This window comes from Schistocerca nitens, chromosome 2 (genome assembly GCF_023898315.1).
Source record: "Schistocerca nitens isolate TAMUIC-IGC-003100 chromosome 2, iqSchNite1.1, whole genome shotgun sequence".
Classification (NCBI taxonomy): Eukaryota; Metazoa; Arthropoda; class Insecta; order Orthoptera; family Acrididae; genus Schistocerca; species Schistocerca nitens.
The window spans coordinates 789,993,295-790,015,790 of NC_064615.1; the positions used below are offsets into that span (position 1 = coordinate 789,993,295).

The 22,496-nt window shown below is 43.9% G+C and overlaps 1 protein-coding gene across 1 annotated transcript; it reads left to right on the plus strand.

The window, feature by feature from the left end:
• Positions 1–802: 802 nt before the first annotated feature.
• LOC126235333 (cyclin-dependent kinase inhibitor 1C-like) lies at positions 803–21,754 on the plus strand. Its single transcript, XM_049944055.1, has 2 exons — positions 803–814; positions 21,278–21,754. The coding sequence occupies exons 1-2, from the start codon at positions 803–805 to the stop codon at positions 21,752–21,754; spliced, it is 489 nt and encodes a 162-aa protein (XP_049800012.1).
• The last annotated feature ends 742 nt before the right edge of the window (positions 21,755–22,496 follow it).

Genomic DNA, 22,496 nt, shown 5'->3' on the forward strand with positions numbered 1-22,496 from the left:
TCGCATGAAAGATGTGACGAGCGCAGATTGACTCTAGCTATTCAACGTTAAAGCAGGTTGACTCTAGCTATTCAACGTTAAAGCGAAATCGCAAATATCTCCTGAAGCACCGGAGGAAATGAGCCTCACGACTCATAGGAGAGACAACGTGTATCTAACTGCGCGGACAACATTTAGTATTAAATGAAAAAAAATGATCTCTTTCGTGAATCATTGCTGGCAGTGGCCTTACAGCAGAAAACGTCTTCGCAGTTAAATAACTGGATGTGGCTCTGTGCTCGGGTGTAGGTCTTTCTAAGGGACGCCATTTTAGCGACTTGAGTGTCCGTAATCTACTACAGTTATCTATCCAGCGGTAGGGAACAACCAAGTTCTTTTGTGGAGACTCCCTAAATCACTGAGAGGTGGAAGGTGAAAGATGAACTGAAGATTTTTGTGGTCCGACTGGGACTAGATCCCGCGACCTTTGGATTTTCTGGCGCACGGTTTACCGCTAGCCCATCAAGTTCGACGAAATTAAACGATTATGAGTAATATAGGTAGCGGTTCACCACACCAGGTATTTATCACAGCTGTGAGTGGTCACCGGAGGTCAGTATGTCGGCCGTGATCTGACTAAGTGACGTATACAAAGCGGCCTAGCGCACGGAGCAGCAAAAATGCACAGTGGTGAATTGCGTCTGGAGAAGGGTTGGAGCGGCGCCGGTGAAAGCGTCTCGCGATGGAGGTATAATAGCGCCCGCCAGGAGTCTGGTCATCGCACACAGCACACGGTCCGTCCCACCAACAGACGAGCGACGACATGGCCCGCCCGGTGAGTTGCTGCGTCGACTCCTCCTCTGTCATCTGTATGCTACGTCCACGACATTACTTCGGGACATGTATAACCCGACGAACGTCGTCAGGAAAAACGCACGATGCGTAGCTCGCGCCTTCAGTCGCATTACGGAGTAATTTACCAGATAATATCTTTTGAATCGAATACAAATTACAACCAAGTTACACAGTTCCCTAGCAAATGTTGCCGGCCGTTGTGGCCGAGCGGTTCTAGGCGCTTCAGTCTGGAACCGCGCGACCGCTACGGTCGCAGGTTCGAATCCATGCCTCGGGCATGGATGTGTGTGATGTCCTTAGGTTAGTTATGTTTAAGTAGTTCTAAGTTCTAGGGGACTAATGACCTTAGATGTTAAGTTCCATAATGCTCAGAGCCATTTGAACCATCTGAACAAATGTTGCTCAGTTTCTGTATTTTGTCGTCCAAACAATCCGCACGCTCAAGTAAATTAGCCCCTTCTCCTTTTTCCGTGTAATTATCATTCTTCTGTCCGTTTTATGCTGTCATTCATGTCTTTCAGTTTCATTAGACCTTAGTTGATACATAGCACTCTGATCCCATACAATACTCTCATTGTCTAATGAACTGTTACGTTTAGTACGTTATTTGTTCGTTGCGCCAGATTTCAAAAGCATTTCCAGTTGATCATGATGCCGATTTCACTTTACTGTGGACGTAGACTTTCATGAACTTCTTCAGCACCATATCACTAACTTTATCAGTGGGACTGTCATTACATGCATCTTTCATCACTTGCGTCTATCTCTTTGTGAGACGCAAAATTAATCGCTCGGGTAGAGTGTCGAGCCGGAAAAGTTTCTTTGGAAAGTTTTATTAATAACTTAGGCCACCTTGTGTATTCGCAGTTCCTGAACAGTGGAATTTTCCATTTGTACTACGGTGTGTTTCTCAGTTTTCATTATGCCATTGGCATGCCTCCTACTACTTACAGTTTTATCTTATCCCTGTTTACACGTAGTTGGTAACATGTATTACATTCGCTAAGTGCTCAACGAATCATGTAACATTTTTCTGGCTGCTATAGCATGGATTTTGGTATCCGTTCCCCTCGTAAACTTGTTCCTGTTCAGATTTTTTTTCGCTTCCTTTCTTGCATACTAGCGTACAGTTTAAACAGTAATGACGCTTTATATCCTGGCTTACTCGGTCTCCCGTTTTGTAATCTTCCTCTTTATTGCCCATTGGATTTTTATAGGTGTTGTAAATTATAGGCCGTCTATGTGTTTTATCGCTGTTTGTCTCATGATTTAGAGCCTCTTATTCCACATTACAATGGCGAACATTTTGTCTACATCCGCTGTCTGCTGATGTATACGTTTCTGCGCGCCTCCTACACCCACCAACGTCGATTATTTTACATATTATAATGCTTAAAGTTCTTTACTTTCGTTAACACAGTCGCTATAGAATGCTTTATGGTTAAAACCAAGGTTCCACCGAAGTTACAAGCATTTGTCATGAATTGCAGTTTATCTCTAATAATTTATTGTCCATGCACGGTCTCAATCATCAACAAATTTGTATATTTAACTGACTGTGTAAATTTCGCCTCCAAGTGCTCTTTTAGTGACACATACCCTGACATTGTATCCCACCTTTTCATAATTTATCTTTAATTCGCTTTCCTTTCCAATTTGTTCTTGTCCTGCATCGTTTCTTACGTTATGTTCTGTTTCTCAGATCTGTCTATACAACCACATTTAAAATGATTCCAGGGACTTGTTTTCCGGTGTGAACTAAAATGCTCCACATACTCACTTCCAGGAAATTCTTTCAGAACTATGAGTCAGTAGGTGATTTCAATACAGTTTACTTCCTATAGGTTTCTTCCACCTTATATGGATATCTATCTCCTTCATATTGCGTTATCTTGCTTTCAACACAGGGATATTCCTTCTCTTACACCTTCTATGGATATCTATGTACGTCATATTACGTTATCTTGCTTTCAGTACAGGGATATTCCTTCTCTTTTTCATCTGCACATTCCTCAGTTGGGTCATAAGTGCGTCCCACTTAATCCAATGCTGTCTGTCGATTTAATTATGCATGTTTTCGCATTCTTGATTTCAGTATAAAGAACTACGTTATTTACGAACTTTTTTAATGATACGTATTTATCTATGGTTTTTTACCTTGACCTGCCATAAATGTGATCTAATACTTAAAAGATACTTATCAAGGGGGCCTTAGCATCTCCATGCCTTACTCCAACTGAACAAAGCAGAATACAGTTTATAGTGGTTGCTTATTTCGTCTGATGGCGTTTGCAATGGTTAATTCTGATGTAGTTCATCAAATGTTAGGGTCAAGTTATTTTTGTTAACTAATCTCTGCAACCAGATTTGATAACCTCTGTGAAATACACAATAGTTTCGACGAAGTTTTTATTTTTATTTTATTTATTATTTTCTTTTGAGTGATCGGTCTTCTGACTGGTTGTATGCAGCCCGCCACGAATTTCTCTCATGTAGCAACCTCTTCATCTCAGAGTAGCACTTGCAACTTACGTCTTCAATTATTTTCTGGAAGTATTCCAGAGTCTGTTTTCCTCTCAGATTTTGCTCTCAACGCCTCCCTCTAGTACCATGGAAGTTATTCCCTGATGTCTTAACAGATGTCCTATCTTTCTGTCCCTTACTCTTGTCAGTATTTTACATATTTGTTTTTCCTCTCCCATTCTGTGCAGATCCTGCTCTTTCCTTACCTTGTCAGTCCACTTAATTTTCAAGATTCCTATGTAGCACCAAATCTCAAGTGCTTCGATTCACATCTGTTCCTGTTTTCCCACAGTGTGTGAGTTATGAGCCGATAATGTAACAGTCTCACCAGAATTTCATGAGCAGATGGTTCGAGCGGAAGTATATGCCTAGTGAAGTATCGTCCACCATCATTTGACTAAAGAAAAGCCAATGAAATCATATCTGATACCTTACCTGATTTACATGCTGCTCGGTTTCAGCAGACCTATTCGGTTTGCACCTTCCCAGTTAGTCCCTAGGACCTGTACAATATATGAGAACTGCAGCTACGTAATATAGGAGTTTCAGTTGTGAAGTATCGTCTATTTTAAATTTTTCCAGCAGGTTGCTGCATCACTCTGCAAGTTTTCTACCGCTTCGTTGTTTCGGAACCACTGACAGAGTGTTTATCAAGAGTGCGGGTACTGGAAACCCTTGAACATTCCAGCCGTACGGTCAAAACTTTAAAATGAACAAGTTTTCGGATTTAAATTTTATGTTGTGTGAAGATTACCCAAAGAATTTCTTTGTCCCAGATACAACTACACTGCTTATTTTACTCATACTATATTTGTATTTTATATCTTTAACTGAGTACACGTCTTGATAAAACACACCAACATCTGTCATCCTAGTGGCAGAGGACGAGTAAGTTATTACAGACCTGCTCTTGTTATAAGCTGGAAGTCCGAAGCAGCACAATTACAGCATTACGGAAAGAGACTTGGATAAAAGTTTGTCACACTGAAGAGAGCGAATACTGTCATGCATGTACTCGAACAGGCCCAACTTCGAAAGCGGGTAACACCACTTAAAAATATACTTACCTGAATGGAAAGTGTTTTATCATGAGCACTTTGACTGATCGCTTCCGTACTGATACTCCAGTACACCTGCAAGAAATGATGGTTAAAATTTCATCCTCCTGTGAGTTAATTTTCACTGAGGCTATTCATACAGACGAAGAACGGTGTGAGTATATAATGATCATTAGCTGTGTCTAACGTTACTGGGATTTTTCAGGTGCAGATCCTAACACATCATGCCATGGCACGTCTACCTGTAGCATACTGTCGGACTTTGAGACAGTTCGAATCGTTTGCATGAGGGTAGCATCATAGCTACAGATCGAGGAGACAGTTGGCCCTGGTGCTGTGATAGAACGAGTGGTGACGAAAAGGAATCTAAATAATATTGTGGTAAGAAGAGTAGGTACAGATGGATACCTCCATAAAGTCTACGCAGCTAGAAGATCGTGGGATTCTTCGACTGGCTCTGACTCGTATGTGACAGCAACGGAAGTCACTGCAGGGACTATGGGCAGCCTGTCACCACGAAGCCGGCCGCGGTGGTCTCGCGGTTCTAGGCGCGCAGTCCGGAACCGTGCGACTGCTACAGTCGCAGGTTCGAATCCCGCCTCGGGCATGGATGTGTGTGATGTCCTTAGGTTAGTTAGGTTTAAGTAGTTCTAAGTTCTAGGGGACTGATGACCACAGCAGTTGAGTCCCATAGTGCTCAGAGCCATTTTTTTTGTCACCACGAATAATGGGGAACAGGTTACTGGTAGCTGTCGAGTTACAGTGCGTCGTTTACTGCTGACGCTGAACCACAGGCAACTGACTGGCATTTTCTGATGTTCAGTAACTGGCCTCGCTTCTGTTTGAGACATTCAGCTCGACGCCAACGTGTCCTTAGATGACCTATTGAGTGGTCACAGGAAGCAGCAACCTTGAGACCCATGGTTTCTCGGCTCCTGGAATTATGGTGTGGGGAGCTACTCTCTCTGTATCCGTCCGAACAGGCCTTGGAATACCCAACGGTACCGACCGGCCGCCGCGTCATCCTAAGCCCACAGGCGTCACTGGATGTCGATATGAAGGGCATGCGGTCAGCACACCGCTCTCCCGGCCGTATGTCAGTTTCTGAGACCGCAGCCGCTACTTTTACATCATGTAGCTCCTCAGCTTCTCTCACAAGGGCTAAGTGCACCCCGTGTGACAACAGCGCTCGGCGGACCAGCTGGTCACCAATCCAAGTGCTAGCCCAGCCCGACAACACTTAACTTCGGTGATCTGACGGGAAGCTGTGTTGCCACTGCGGCAATGCCGTTGACTGAGGAGCTGCTACGTATGACAAAAAGACTGATTCTGTAAATTTCCCAAGGAGGCTGAACGCTTGCTGGTATGCAGCAGTAATGGTAAGGGCGTATTCCAACATAATAATAATACAAGACCACACCACAATCACCTTGAGCAATTCGTGGATCCTTGCCTGACATATTCAGTTCCTTGGTTTGTCACCTGTAAAATATGGCTGGAATACGGTGGGAAGACACATTTGAAGCAGCCTAAACTGACACAGCGCACGTTTCATATATGGCAATAAATTTCGCAAGAGGCATTCGGAGTCGGTTTGTTTCGATGTGGAAGTCACAAGGCCTCAGAATGACGTTGGTTTGGACATTATTACCTAATGGAATGAAAGTTTAATCATTTAATATCCTCTACGTTACGACAAACCGGACTTTATTCATTATGTAACACCTCTCATTTCCGACAGTACCTTTGCTAACTCACGGATTCAGTCTCGAATTTTTTTTTTTTTTTTTTTGTGCTATTGCGGACGATATTTTCTTGGGGGACGAGCAAGGAGATGACTTGAATAGGCTGTCCGTCCAGTACCACTCACTAAATTGATATTGATAAAACTTTTCATAGATTACGAACACAGCTAAAAGTTTAGAAAAACGGCACAGTAGAATGCTACAACATTTAGCTCTTGAGCAATACTAACAGTCTTATTCTCTTGTGCCAAGAAAAACAATTTCTCTCTCTCTCTCTCTCTCTCTCTCTCTCTCTCCCTTTTTACTCTTTTATTACTAGCTTCCAAACTTGGCGTTGCCTAGCATTCATTTTGAAAGTTTTCCATTAGAACTGAAAGAAAAACTGAACTGTGTTTGAAGTGTAATGGCGAAAAAGTTTCCTTTCCATGTATTCATGAAAACACCCTTCAAGTTATGCAGCACTCATACAAATAAAATGTGCATAATAAAATGTGCATCTTGTACTAATATATAAGTATAGCTGCTTCGCGTATCTACATCGCGATTGTGTAAACGTCTCTATAGCAAAGCCTTATCATAGCTTTGTAGATGCTTACTGTTTTCGTCAAGAGCCGTTTGCGCTTCGCAGTTGAAAGCTGTGAAATGCGCTGACAGGTGTCAGGAATTTCCGTAAGTACACTCGACTGCAGGACTGTGGTGATAGTACAGAATAAACGTATTAAAAGTTTAGGCATTCTCAGGCATTTTTTCACGCATCTCAGTGTATAATTATTGAGATTCGAGCGGGCACGGAGGCTTTCCGGCAGTCGCTCTTCCCGCGAACCATACGCTACTGGAACAGGAAAGGGAGGTTATGACAGTGGCACGTGAAGTGCCCTCCGCCACACACCGGTAGGTGGCTTCCAGAGTATAAATGTAAAAGTAGATGTAGTGTATATGACTTCACATCTCTTGAACTATGTGTCGTACAATGATGTATTTGCGTAAGTTCATTCTGCGGCATGTGAGGATACTGTCTCCGAAATATCTTGCGAGTAGAGGTAGTAACAAAGAAGTAATACATATAAACGTTATGCATGTTGCAGCAGCTGAAGTCATATGTCCTGATCCGTCAGTCACACAATGTGTAGAAACATTCAGCGGCATGTGTGGATACTGTCTGAAAATGTGTTTCGTATAGAGTTAGTAACAAGAAAGTAATAAATTTAAACATCATCATGCACAACGAGACAGTTTGTCATGCACCTCTTTGTTTACGATGTCATATCTCCTGAAGTATGGTAGGTAGGTGGCCCTTACCTTGATAGGGATTGTTGCCTTTTTTTTTTGGTCATCAGTCTACTGACTGGTTTGATGCGGCCCGCCACGAATTCCTTTCCTGTGCTAACCTCTTCATCTCAGAGTAGCACTTGCAACCTACGTCCTCAATTATTTGCTTGACGTATTCCAAACTCTGTCTTCCTCTACAGTTTTTGCCCTCTACAGCTCCCTCTAGTACCATGGAAGCCATTCCCTCATGGCTTAGCAGATGTCCAATCTTCCTGTCCCTTCTCCTTATCAGTGTTTTCCACATATTCCTTTTCTCTCCGATTCTGCGTAGAACATCCTCATTCCTTATCTTATCAGTCCACCTAATTTTCAACATTCGTCTATAGCACCACATCTCAAATGCTTCGATTCTCTTCTGTTCCGGTTTTCCCACAGTCCATGTTTCACTACCATACAATGCTGTACTCCAGACGTACATCCTCATAAATTTCTTCCTCAAATTAAGGCCGGTATTTGATATTAGTAGACTTCTCTTGGCCAGAAATGCCTTTTTTGCCATAGTGAGCCTGCTTTTGATGTCCTCCTTGCTCCGTCCGTCTTTGCTTATTCTACTGCCTAGGCAGCAGAATTCCTTAACTTCATTGACTTCGTGACCATCAATCCTGATGTTAAGTTTCTCGCTGTTCTCATTTCTACTACTTCTCATTACCTTCGTCTTTCTCCGATTTACTCTCAAACCATACTGTGTACTCATTAGACTGTTCATTCCGTTCAGCAGATCATTTAATTCTTCTTCACTTTCACTCAGGATAGCAATATCATCAGCGAATCGTATCATTGATATCCTTTCACCTTGTATTTTAATTCCACTCCTGAACCTTTCTTTTATTTCCATCATTGCTTCGTCGATGTACAGATTGAAGAGTAGGGGCGAAAGGCTACAGCCTTGTCTTACACCCTTCTTAATACGAGCACTTCGTTCTTGATCGTCCACTCTTATTATTCCCTCTTGGTTGTTGTACATATTGTATATGACCCGTCTCTCCCTATAGCTTACCCCTACTTTTTTCAGAATCTCGAACAGCTTGCACCAATTTATATTGTCGAACGCTTTTTCCAGGTCGACAAATCCTATGAAAGTGTCTTGATTTTTCTTTATCCTTGCTTCCATTACTAGCCGTAACGTCAGAATTGCCTCTCTCGTCCCTTTACTTTTCCTAAAGCCAAACTGATCGTCACCTAGCGCATTCTCAATTTTCTTTTCCATTCTTCTGTATATCATTCTTGTAAGCAGCTTCGATGCATGAACTGTTAAGCTGATTGTGTGATAATTCTCGCACTTGTCAGCTCTTGCCGTCTTCGGAATTGTGTGGATGACGCTTTTCCGAAAGTCAGATGGTATGTCGCCAGACTCATATATTCTACACACCAACGTGAATAGTCGTTTTGTTGCCACTTCCCCCAATGATTTGACCGTAAGTCCTCCAAAGCTCTTTTAAATTCCGATTCTAATACTGGATCCCCTATCTCTTCTAAATCGACTCTTGTTTCTTCTTCTATCACATCAAACAAATTTTCACCCTCATAGAGGCTTTCAATGTATTCTTTCCACCTATCTGCTCTCTCCTCTGCATTTAACAGTGGAATTCCCGTTGCACTCGTAATGTTACCACCGTTGCTTTTAATGTCACCAAAGGTTGTTTTGACTTTCCTGTATGCTGAGTCTGTCGTTCCGACAATCATATCTTTTTCGATGTCTTCACATTTTTCCTGCAGTCATTTCGTCTTAGCTTCCCTCCACTTCCAATTTATTTCATTCCTCAGCGACTTGTATTTCTGTATTCCTGATTTTCCCGGAACATGTTTGTACTCCCTTCTTTCATCAATCAACTGAAGTATTTCTTCTGTTACCCATGGTTTCTTCGCAGCTACCTTCCTTGTACCTATGTTTTCCTTCCCAACTTCTATGATGGCCCTTTTTAGAGATGTCCATTCCTCTTCAACTGTACTGCCAACTGCGCTATTCCCTATTGCTGTATCTATACCGTTAGAGAACTTCAAACGTATCTCGTCATTCCTTAGTACTTCCGTATGCCACTTCTTTGCATATTGATTCTTCCTGACTAACGTCTTGAACTTCAGGCTACTCTTCATCACTACTATATTGTGATCTGAGTCTATATCTGCTCCTGGGTACGCCTTACAGTCCAGTGTCTGATTTCGGAATCTCTGTCTGACCATGATGTAATCTAACTGAAATCTTCCCGTATCTCCCGGCCTTTTCCAAGTATACCTCCTCCTCTTGTGATTCTTGAACTGGGTATTCGCTATTACTAGCTGAAACTTTTTTCAGAACTCAATTAGTCTTTCTCCTCTTTCATTCCTTGTCCCAAGTCCATATTCTCGTGTAACCTTTTCTTCTACTCCTTCCCCTACAACTGCATTCCAGTCGCCCATAACTATTAGATTTTCGTCCTCCTTTACATACTGCATTACCCTTTCAATATCCTCATACACTTTCTCTATCTGTTCATCTTCAGCTTGCGACGTCGGCATGTATACCTGAACTATCGTTGTCGGTGTTGGTCTGCTGTCGATTCTGATTAGAACAACCCGGTCACTGAACTGTTCACAGTAACATACCCTCTGCCCTACCTTCCTATTCATAACGAATCCTACACCTGTTATACCATTTTCTGCTGCTGTTGATATTACCCGATACTCATCTGACCAGAAATCCTTGTCTTCCTTCCACTTCACTTCACTGACCCCTATTATATCTAGATTGAGCCTTTGCATTACCCTTTTCAGATTTTCTAGTTTCCCTACCACGTTCAAGCTTCTGACATTCCACGCCCCGACTCGAACGTTATCCTTTCGTTGATTATTCAATCTTTTTCTCATGGTAACCTCCCCCTTGGCAGTCCCCTCCCGGAGATCCGAATAGGGGACTATTCCGGAATCTTTTGCCAATGGAGAGATCATCATGACACTTCTTCAATTACAGGCCACATGTCCTGTGGATACACGTTACGTGTCTTTAATGCAGTGTTTTCCATTGCCTTCTGTATCCTCACACACACACATACACAGACCCATATTCATATTATGTTCGGATTAACTATTGAGTCACCAGTCGAAGATTTGATGCGACCCACCATAAATTCCTCTCTTACGCCAACTCCTTCACGTCAGAGTAGTAGATATTATTAATGTCCCCTATGATTCCTTAGATATGTTCGAATGTCTGTCTTCTCCTGTAGTTTTTAACCTCTGCACCTCACTCAAGTACTATGGAAGTTATTCCTTCAGCCGTTCTCGCTTCCCGCGCCCGGGTTCCCGGGTTCGATTCCCGGCGGGGTCAGGGGTTTTCTCTGCCACGTGATGACTGGGTGTTGTGTGGTGTCCTTAGGTTAGTTAGGTTTAAGTAGTTCTAAGTTCTAAGGGACTGATGACCATAGATGTTAAGTCCCATAGTGCTCAGAGCCATTTGAACCATTTTTTTTTTATTCCTTCAGAACGTAACACATGCCGTATCTTTCCTTCCTCTTTTGAGTGTTTCCATCTCCATCATCTTTCGAACACTCAATTCTCTTCTTTCCGGGTTTCCCTACAGCTCCTGATTGACTACCCATACAGTGACGTGCTCCAAACGTACATTCCTAAACTTTCGTTCTCAAATAACGGCTTATGTTTGATACAAGTAAAATTCTTTAGGTCGGGAATGCTCCCCTCGCCTCTACTAGGCTGCTTTTCACGTCCTGCTTCATTCGTCTGTCATTCGTTATTTTGCTACCAAGATATCCGAAACAATTAATTTCGTCTATCTCCTGGTCACCAAGTTTGATCTTAAGTTTATCGCTAATCCTGTTTCTTTTACTACTCACTACAATCGTCTTTCTTCGGTTTGCTGCCAATCCACATTCTGTAGGCCCTACTAATTAGACTGTTCATTCCATTCGGCAAGTCCTGTAATCATTCCTCACTTTCATTAAGCATACTACTGGTATCAGCGAATCTTAGCATTGATATACTTTCTCCCCGAATTTTAATCCCATTCTTGAACTCTTGAACAGTCTATGCTGCTAGAATGTCACAGTGGCATTTCCCATTCCCTGGCCTCGTCAGCATCTCTTACCGGTTAAAATTGTTGGTAAGCGTTGAGGTAGTGATACGGTATGAACTAGTAAAACGTATTTGGGCTACGTAAAGTATGAATTCCACTAAAATTAGTTTTACAATTCATTATATGTATTGGCCTACCTTTGGAAGTACAAAATTAATTTTCACGTCGCATCTCCTCGGTATTTTTCCCTTTTATAATGAACAAGACCCAAATCCCTCTGTCGGGCCTAACAGGCACGCACCTACCGCTGTTTCTGTCGTGTTGTTGGAGAACACAGACGCGCAGCGCGCTTCAGCCACTGTTCGCGGCGGACAGGCGGGAGTTTTTAATTCGCTGTCACCCGGTATTAACACACGTGATGCTTCTCATCCTTGGTTTAACTCACAAAGCCAGCTCCCTCAAAGGCTTATAGAATGGAAACGCAAATTAATATCTGTGACGTCAAAATAGCGACCAGGTGATACGTAAAATAGCGAGTCGGTCCTTTTCTGTTAGTAATTACGTGTCACGAGCGTTTATTAAGCCTGTTACAGTCTGCAGTTTCTTTTCCGCTTGGAAGAGGATCAGTAATTTAATTAGCGGCCGGGGATGTTTGGAGCGCAGAAGCCAGCAACACCAACTAGTGGTACAAACTCATCAGCAGGGGTGCTCTTAGTAGCATATGATTCGCAAACACCGTAGAAATTGAGAGACATGGTAGCAATGTAATGTTTCTTCGTCACCAGTATAGATGCTTTGAGCAAGTGTCTCGGTAATTTTCTAGGAGGCAGCCCTGGCTTCCTTCGCACTTAACGGGCCCAACAGGTCCCCCCCAAAGCTAACATGACGTAGGTGAAGCAAGCGGTACACTTCACTTCATTGGTAGGATGTGGGAAAACGTCCTGTCTGCAAAACACTCGTGTGACCCGTCTAGAATATTGATGAACAGGATGGTACCTGTTAGGAAAAGGACTAACTGGTAATTATGAGCGTATAGAAGGAAGGCTAACACTAATGGCCACAGGCTGACATAGGGACTTCTAAGACGAGGTTAGACTGGTAGAATAGTTATACCACCCACAGATGCATTTAAGTAACCATTCTTCGCACTCTCCACACACGAATGAAACAGGAAGAAACCCTAAGACGCATTGCATTGGCAAATGCTTCCCGCCGTGCCCTTCACACTGGTATTGTAGTCCATGGAATCAAATCCAGAATATCTCATTCTTTGTGATGTTAAAATATTTCTCAGACGGAGTTTGCACGACGCATATCATACTTCAAATAAGTCTTTCAGCAGCCATTCCTTTCAGTCGCCGTTTAGAGTTTTATTGTTTAGGTGCCATACCTGAGAGGGAAGATCCCGAGTGCCATTGTAAAAATCGGTTTTTCATAGGTCTCATAACAGAGGAATCTCAGAAAGAAGGACCTCTTGGCCCATTGGTCTAGAGGTAGTGGTTTTGACTAATAATCAAAAACGTCCTGGGTCACGTATTCCCACCCCGCCGCTGCCTAAATTTTGCATAAAAGTCATCAGCAATGGCCGTCAACGCCTTCCAGCGTAGGATGTCCTCCTCGTTCTGCCAAAGGCCTTGTCAAAAGAGCGAAGGTTTGGACTGAAGTTCAAGTCCTCTCTGGCCATTGGGTTGCGAAACCATCCCTAATAGGTAGCAGTATCAGTAATGCTCAACGGCGTGAGGATGCAGAAGGCTACGGAAACCACTGTACTAAAGACAAAGAATATATATCCAAAGGATATGTGGCCAATAACTGAAAAGTGGAATGATCTCTCCACTAGATGAAGATTTCAGACTGGCCCCCAGTTCTGATTTTGTGAGGGAACTGCCAAGGAAGAGACCGTATAGGCAACGAAAGGGTGACGTTGTAAAAATCGGGGAGTGGAATGTCAGAGATTTGAATGGTAGGGAAGCTTGATAATCTGGAAACGGAAATGCTAAGCCTCAATCTAGATATCGTCGTGTAGCCAGTGAAGTGAAGCGAGAAGAAGACAAGGATTTCTGGTCAGACGAATAGCAGCAGTAAATGATATAACGGGATTAGCATTCATTATGAACAGGAAGTCAGGGTAGAGAGTGAGTTACTGTGAACAGTTTAGTGATTGCGTCGTTCTCATCAGTATCTAAAGCAATCCAATACCGGCAAAAATAGTATAGGATACAAGCGAACGTGGAAAGCAACACATAATCAGCTTGGATCTGCTGAATGGAATGAAAAGTCTAATGAGTACGTAATATAGACAGAGAATAAATCGAAGAAAGACGAAAGTAATGAGGAGTAGCAGAAATGAGAACAGCGAGAAACTTGGAATCAGACTTGGTAATCACAAAATAGATAAAGCTACGGAATTCCACTACCTAGGCAACAAAATAACCAGTGACAGACAGTGCAAAGAGGATATTAAAAGCAGACTAGCGTTGGCCATAAAGACTTTCCTGGCCAAAAGAAATATGCTAACATCAAAGATGGGTCTTAATTATATAAGCAAATTTCTGAGAATGTACATTTGGAGCACAGCATTGTATGGTTGTGAAACATGAGCTGAACGAAAACCGGAAAAAATAGAAAATAGAAGCATTTGAGATTTTGTGCTACAGAAGAATGTCGAAAATTAAGAGGACTGATAAGGAATGAAGAGGTTCTCCTCAGAGTCGGCAAGGAAAGGAATACATGGAAAGCACTGAGAAGAAGAAGACACAGGGAGTAACTTGCAAGGTACTGGAGAGTACTATAGATAGTAAAAACTATAGAGGAAGACTGAGACTGAAATACATCCAGGATACAATTGAGGTCGTAGGTTGCAAGTGATACTCTAAGATGAAAAGATTAGCAGAGGAAAGGAGTTCGTGGCGGGCCGCATCGAACGAGTCAGAAGACTGATAACTCAAAGTAAAAGAAATATTCTGTTTCTCTCTTGTACGCTCCAATTTCTTCTTCTACGACGACTGCGTCCTACGTCTCCAACTTATTCCGTTTCACCACTATGCCCATTTCATTTCTGCTGATCGACGAAAAGTGAAGGTAATAAACGAAAACGCAAGTATCTTTCGTGAACTAGTTTATATACATCTAGCGAGTTATTTCCGAGCTCTAATCATCCTTTTCCAAGTGAATTTGCAAAAATTTTATGTACCGCAGGTACTGATTTCAATTGTACGATTTTACGTGTTTTCGTCCAGAGTTAGAAAACGAAAAAAAAAAAATCGGATGCAGTTTGCGTATCCTAAAGTTCACAGTGAGCCGTGTGTGACCATTTCTTTGGTCGCAGGATTCCTATACACGTCCTAAAATGCTCCTCGTGCGAGTGTCCCAGACTTTATACTGAAAATGGAACTTGCAATAACAAATTCCCTAGGAGCGATACAGTTGGCCAGAAACATAAAATTATTGTTGCCGGAAAACTTGTTCATTCAACAAAAAGTATTATAATGCTGCACTGTCCTCTCGTCGCTTCAATAGAGAGGACCCTCAGATGCAACATGTTAATATTTTTGGCATCTCCTCTTGTATATCTCACGCCTATTTCCTTCGTCTTTATTGTTTCTGTTGCGTTTCCGGCTGCGTCGCTGTATATGTGTTTTCATGGGACATACTGAATCACTAATGTGACGTCATTCTTCTACCATCAAATTACCGTCTTCACTACGTATTAGCTTTGAGGGAATATGGCGAACGATTTCTTGTGGAATCTTGTGTGGTTAGGAGTGATTTTGTAATTGAAAAATAAAAGAGAAATTACCCAATGCCGTTGGGTACAACGCCGCCATCTCTCTCTCTCTCTCTTGCTCGTGAAACACTGATGGTGAGCATTTTCTCCAGTTACGTACTTCATGAAAGTAACACGAGCGTTAATTGTCTTACAGACGGTTGTGGAATCGTCTGTAAGAGCATCCTTTTATCCGCTTGAGCGTAGTAGCTCACTTTTCACGATCGCTAATCCCCTCTGCCCACCCGTCAAGCATATGCGAGCAGTAATTTGTTGGTTTTAAATCAACATAGATTTGCCCTATTAGCAATGGAAGTGTTCGGGTGGTCAATCAAATCGTACGCCTACTGAAGAAGACGGCCAACGGAGCGTTGGTGTTGTGCAATATTCATAATACACATAGGAAGAGAGACAGGGAGGGGAGTTGGAGAACGATAGGGAGAAAGAGAGAGAGAAATGTGGGGGCAGGAAGAACTCGTTACTACTCTACGGTGCCCTCTAGTTCATCGTATCCGCCTTCATGATTTTCGCTCCCTCGTCGACTCTGTTGCCCTTTTGAAAACAGCATCGTCCATTCACCTGATAGAAAGTTCAGTGCCATCCGCTAATGAGGAATCTTGATTGTGACTGAGTGCATTGCTTGTTCCTGCGAGACACACAAATACCTTGAGACCCAACTGCTGGGTTCCGCTTTTTACGGACAGTGAATAAAGTTGCAGCACTTCTTTAGCCAGCAGTAGTTATTCAGTTATTTGAAATAAATAATGCACGAGATCTGTTGGGACGTTAAATCTATAACATCGTAGCAAACCTTCCAGACGTCGAAACATGGACAGTTAGCTGATGAATTTCTTATGAATGCCGTCGTTAAATCTACTGTACTGATATTTCAGCACGTAGATAGTTTTTAGAGATGAAAATATTTTTAGTTGTACACAGAAACAGAGACGGAGACATGATATGAGTAACGAACATGTCCCACATAATTTGATTTTGCATTCGGTTTGTGAAGGCATTCCATGACTATACATAATTTACGTTCGTTGCTAATAAGTAGAAAGAGTAAAATCAGCTTTTACAGTATCTAAATTCCTTTCATTTGTTGCCTTATCATCGAAAACTTATATCAGGTACTTCAACACTTGCGGTTCTTCCTTTTTGCGGTTTATTGCAATATATTCCAAGTTTCTATCCCTGGAACTTTACTTAAATGATTAAATTTTTCATGAAGTACTTTTTTATTACAAGGAGAGGACAATGTATTCGTAACTGTGACTATCACCTACACAGAACTGTACTTGACTGGGGGTTTCCGAGGGGGTGTAACTTATCTACGAGGCGATGGTGTGAGTGAGGTATTCTCCCCCCCCCCCCCCCTCTCTCTCTCTCTCTGTCTTTCTCTCTGGTTGAAATGGTTCAAATGGCTCTGAGCTCTATCCGACTTAACTTCTGAGGTCATCAGTCGCCTAGAACTTAGAAATAATTAAACCTAACTAACCTAAGGATAACACACACATCCATGCCCGAGGCAGGATTCGAACCTGCGACCGTAGCGGTCGCGCGGTTCCAGACTGTAGCGCCAGAACCACTCGGCCACCAGCGGCCGGCTTTGATCACATAGTGTATCTCTCCACGACATTAATGCTCTTGTCTGAATAACATGTCCTTCATTAAACATCGCGAGAGAGCAGAATGGGACGCTTCACGGAATTGGTTCAAATGGCTCTGAGCACTATGGGACTGAACTGCTGTGGTCATAAGTCCCCTAGAACTTAGAACTACTTAAACCGAACTAACCTAAGGACAGCACACAACACCCAGCCATCACGAGGCAGAGAAAATCCCTGACCCCGCCGGGAATCGAACCCGGGAACCCGGGCGTGGGAAGCGAGAACGCTACCGCACGACCACGAGATGCGGGCTCCACGGAATTCACAGACTTTGAACGTGGGTGTCATTTGAGTCATACGTCTGTAATCGAGAATTCCACACTCCTAAACACCCCTAGGTCCACTGTTTCCGATGAGATAGTGAAGTGGAAACGTGAAGGGACACGTACAGCATAAAAGCGTAGAGGCCGACCTCGTCTGTTGATTGACAGAGACCGCCGACAGTTGAAGAGGATCGTAATGTGTAATAGGCAGACATCTATCCAGACTAGCACACAGGAATTGCAGACTGAATCAGGATCCATTGCTAGTACTATGACAGTCACGCGGGAGGTGAGAAAAGTTTAATTTCATGGCAGAGCGGCTGCTCATAAGCCACACATCACGCCGGTAAATGCCAAACGACGCCTCGCTTGGTGTAAGGAGCGTAAACATTGGACGAGTGAACAGTGGAAAAACGTTGTGTGGAGTGACGAATCGCGGTATACAATGTGGCGATCCGATAACAGGGTGTGGATATTGGGAGTGCTCGGTGAACGTCATCTGCCAGCGTGTGCAGTGCCAACAAGAAAGTTCGGAGGCGGTGGTGCTATGGTGTGGTCGTGTTTTTCATGGAGGGGGCTTGCACTTCTTGTTGTTTCGCGTGACACTATCACAGGACAGGCTTACATTGATGTTTTAAGCACCTTCTTGCTTCCCATTGTTGAAGAGCAATTTTGGGATGCATCTTTCAACACGGTCGAGCACCTGTTCATGATTCACGGTCTGTGGCGGAGTTGTTACACGACTATAACATCCCTGTAATGGACTGGCCTGAACAGAGGCCTGACCTGAATCCTATAGACCACCTTTGGGATGTTTTGGAACGAAGACTTCGTGTCAGGCCTACCGATCGACATCGATACCTCTCCTCAGTGCAGCACTCCGTGAAGTGTGGGCTGCCATTCCCCAAGAAATCTTCCAGCACCTGATTGAATGTATACCTGCGAGAGTGGAAGCTGTCATCAAGGCTAAGGGTGGGCCAACACCATACTGGATTCTAGCATTACAGATCGGAGACGGCACGAACTTGTAAGTCACTTTCAACCAGGTGTCCGGATACATAGTGTATATGAGACGATGTTCGTTGATAAGACGGTAGAGGAGACAGTTGTTAAAGTAGCATATAAATTTATATGTGGATGTGGATTGGTGTGTAGCGTTACACGATTTGGAAATGTTTATAAATGGAAAATGTGGAAGACAAACTATACAAATAATAACAGAATGATGGAATGAGCGGTAGTGAACAATAGTGAATCTGTTAAGGGAAAATCTAGTTGCTAACGAAGAGGCGGTGAACTGAAGTGGGGATGAAACAGTTTACGGTTAAAAAATTGACGAAGGGCATTGTCGCTGTGTAAGAGACGTCTCGTCTCCGACTGTGGGATATGTTTTTGGCAGTTGCCGTTTCACCTCTGACGATATCCCCTTCAGTGAGAGACGAAACCAAAAACTAAACACGCTGAGACCGGAAGTCTTAAGTAAGGCAACGCCGGCTGTGAAAAGCTACTCTGTCCCAGAAAACATCTGTTCGCACATTTTGACTTAAAGGGGTACAGGTATTAAAATAAAATACCACCATCCGTTATTTTTATGTACACCAGTTTCCGGTCTCGTAAACGTACATACGGCAGCGAGAGCGGTGTGCTGACCACATGCCCCTCCATATACGCATCCAGTGACGCCTGTGGATTGGGGGAGGACACGGTGACCGGTCGATACCGTTGGGCCATCATGGACTGTTCTGGCGAAGTTTAGTTTTTAGTTTTTATTACACCATCTTCAGGCCGTAACCGATGCTGAGATGGTGAATCCCAATGTCAAAACGATTCCATCAGTGGCCAACGTCTATGTCCTGGCTTCTGTAGAGTATTGCAAAAGTGGTTTTGTGTCTGCAATCATGCAGGCACAATATGGCTTGCACAATAGTGTATAGAAGCCAGTTCATAGACATTAACCACTGGAGCTCAGCCCCTTAGTGTTAGTTAAAGCCTGAAGATGGTGTACTGAGTCATCAAAATTGGTTGCAGTAAAAATAAAACAACAGCAAAACGACGGCTGCAGGTGTTTCATTTTATTACGCATGTGTGCTGAGGTCTCGCAGGCGTTGAATCACAAATGGACATAGGTAAACTTAAAAGGATACAGGTTGACAAGGCACATCCGGAGGCTTCAGCTAACAGTTTTTATGGGAAGGGAGGGAGGTTATTTTTGAGTGTGTGTGTGTGTGTGTGTGTGTGTGTGGTGGGATCTGACCGGGCGGGAGGGGGGAGGGGGTGGTGGTGGTCGTGGTGTTAAATTTAGAGGGAAGGGAAACCAAGACTGGAAACTGATCCAAATGAACTGAGGGCATAAAATTGCTACACGACGGAGATGATGTGCTACAGATACGAAATTTAACCGACAGGAAGACGATACTGTGATATGAAAATGATTAGCTTTTCTGAGCATTCGCACAAGGTTGGCGCCGGTGGTGACACCTACAATGTGCTGACATGAGGAAAGTTTCCAACCGATTTCTCACACTAAAACAGCATTTGAGCGGAGTTGCTTGGTGAAACGTCGTTGTGATGCCTCGTGTAAGGAGGAGACATACGTATCATCACGTTTCCGACTTCGATAAAGTGGGGTTGTAGCCTATCGCGATTTCTGTTTTTCGTATTGCGACATTGCTGCTCGCATTGGTCGAGATCCAATGACTGTTAGCAGAATATGGAATCGGTGGGTTCAGGAGGGTAATACGGAACGCCGTGCTGGATACCAACGGCCTCGTGTCACTAGCAGTCGAGATGACAGGCATCTTATCCGCATCGCTGTAACGGATCGTGCAGCCACGTCTCGATCCCTGAGTCAACAGATGGGGACGTTTGCAAGACAACAACCATCTGCACGAACAGTTCGACGACGTTTGCAGCAGCATGGACTATCCTCTCAGCGACCGCGTCTGCGGTTACCCTTGACGCTGCATCACAGACAGGAGCGCCTGCGATGGTGAACTCAACGACGAACCTGGGTGCACGAATGGCAAAACGTCATTTTTTCGGGTGAATCCAGGCTCTGTTTGCAGCATCATGATGATCGCATCCGCGTTTGGCGACATCGCGGTAAACGCACATCGCCATACTGGCGTATCAAATGGCTCTAAGCACTATGGGACTTAACATCTGAGGTCATCAGTCCCCCAGAACTTAGAACTACTTAAACCTAACTAACCTAAGGACATCACACACATCCACACCCCAGGCAGGATTCGAACCTGCGACCGTAGCGGTCACGCGGTTCCAGACTGAAGCGACTGGCGTATCACCGGGCGTGATCGTATGGGGTGCCATTGGTTACACGTCTACCTCTTCTTGTTCGCATTGACGTCACTTTGAACAGTGGACGTTACATTTCAGATGTGTTACGACCCGTGGCTCTCCCCATCATTGGATCCCTGCGAAACCCTACATTTCAGCAGGGTAATGCACGAGCGCATGTTGCACGTCCTGTACGGGCCTTTCTGGATACATAAAATGTTCGACTGCTGCCCTGGCCAGCACATTCTCCAGATCTCTCACCAATTGAAAACTTCTGGTCAGTTGTGGCCGAGCAACTGGCTCGTCACAATACGGCAGTCACTACTCTTGATGAACTGTGGTATCGTGTTGAAGCTGCATGGGCAGCTGTACCTTTACACGCCATTCAAGCTCTGATCGACTCAATGCCCAGGCGTATCAAGGCCGTTATTACGGCCAGAGGTGGTTGTTGTGGGTACTGATTACTTAGGATCTATGCACCCAAACTGCGTGAAAACGTAATCACATGTCAGTTCTAGTATAATATATTTTTCCAGTGAATACCCGTTTATCATCTGCCTCTTTTCTTGGCGTAGCAATTTTAATGGCCAGTAGTGTAGTTGTTCAAATAGAAAAAGTCCTCGACAAAACACAGTGGAATGGAGAGGTGCATCAAATTAGTCTTAAGAGTGGCAACAATAACAACTGGGACAGTTGAGTGCTTCATAACAAAATATCTGTCATTACGTTCGTGGAGGATGCTGTTTCCGTGCAGAATACGGACTGACTGTAGTCCTCTGTCGGCAGGTGCAGTGTAGGAGCGCGACGCTGGTGGCTGTGCTGCTGGCCGTGGCCGGCGTCGCGCGCGGCGGCGGCTTCCTGGGCCACGGCGCCTTCGAGCCGATCGAGGAGCACTCGAGCGTGTTCCACGAGGCGCCGTCGCCGCCGCAGGTGAAGGTGGTCCGCGTGCCGGTTCCTCATCCCGTGCCCGTTTCCGTGCCGCAGCCGGTGCCGGTGGCGGTCCCGCACCCGGTGCCCGTCTACCACAGGGAGGTGCAGCGCGTCCACGTGCCCGTGACGCGTACCGTGCAGGTGGAGCGCGAGCGGCCCTACCCCGTCTACGTGGAGAAGCGCGTGCCCGTGCCCGTCGACAAGCCCTACCCCATCACCGTCAAGAAGCCGGTCGCCGTGCCGGTGCCCAAGCCGTACCCCGTCAGGGTGCCCGTCTACAAGCACGTCTACCACAACATCGGAGGCGGCGGCGGGCACGGCCACGGCTGGTGATGCCGCTCGGCACTCGCCGTTGGCGCAGCCTCTGTTTTGTTATTGGACTTTCCCGTTTTTTTACACATTTGTTGACCCTCGTTTTCTAATAAACTCTTGGAAAAATTACTGAACCGTGATTTATTTTCAAAGAATATTCTTAAGAATTTAGTTTATTTACTAGCGATTCATCAAGAACATTAACACATTTAATCACACTATGTAAACATGGAAGCAGTTGCCAGGGAGTAACTGATGAAATAATAAACAAATTCCTTTGACAAATGGGAATTTTATTCACTATAATAGTGCCTAAAAGCATTTTTAAAAAGAACAGATTCAAAATAGTGCAAATCTGCAACACACCAGATAACTTTAAACTAAGAGTTTTAACAATTTACACAAGCTCACAAACTATGCACCCCCCGTAGGAGGGATGGAAATGGTACAAAACACTAACAATTACAACATTAACCTTGCCACCAAGGTGCAACTTGATTTTAACTTCTAAGAAAAGTCTTACGGTGAAAGGGTGGCAACTTTATATTCTAAAATGCTCATTTAAATAAAAGCCCATGAAATACAATCTTATATAAAATTCTACAAGGTTGGCCAAACAATAGTTAAGATGCTCTGCAGTACACAGATACCGCCTCTCAAGATCATAGGCAATAGCATCAAAGTTTACAAAGATCAAAACATATTTTAGGCATTAGGCCGTTACACTCCAAGCAATAAATTCGTTAACACACCAAATCCGACA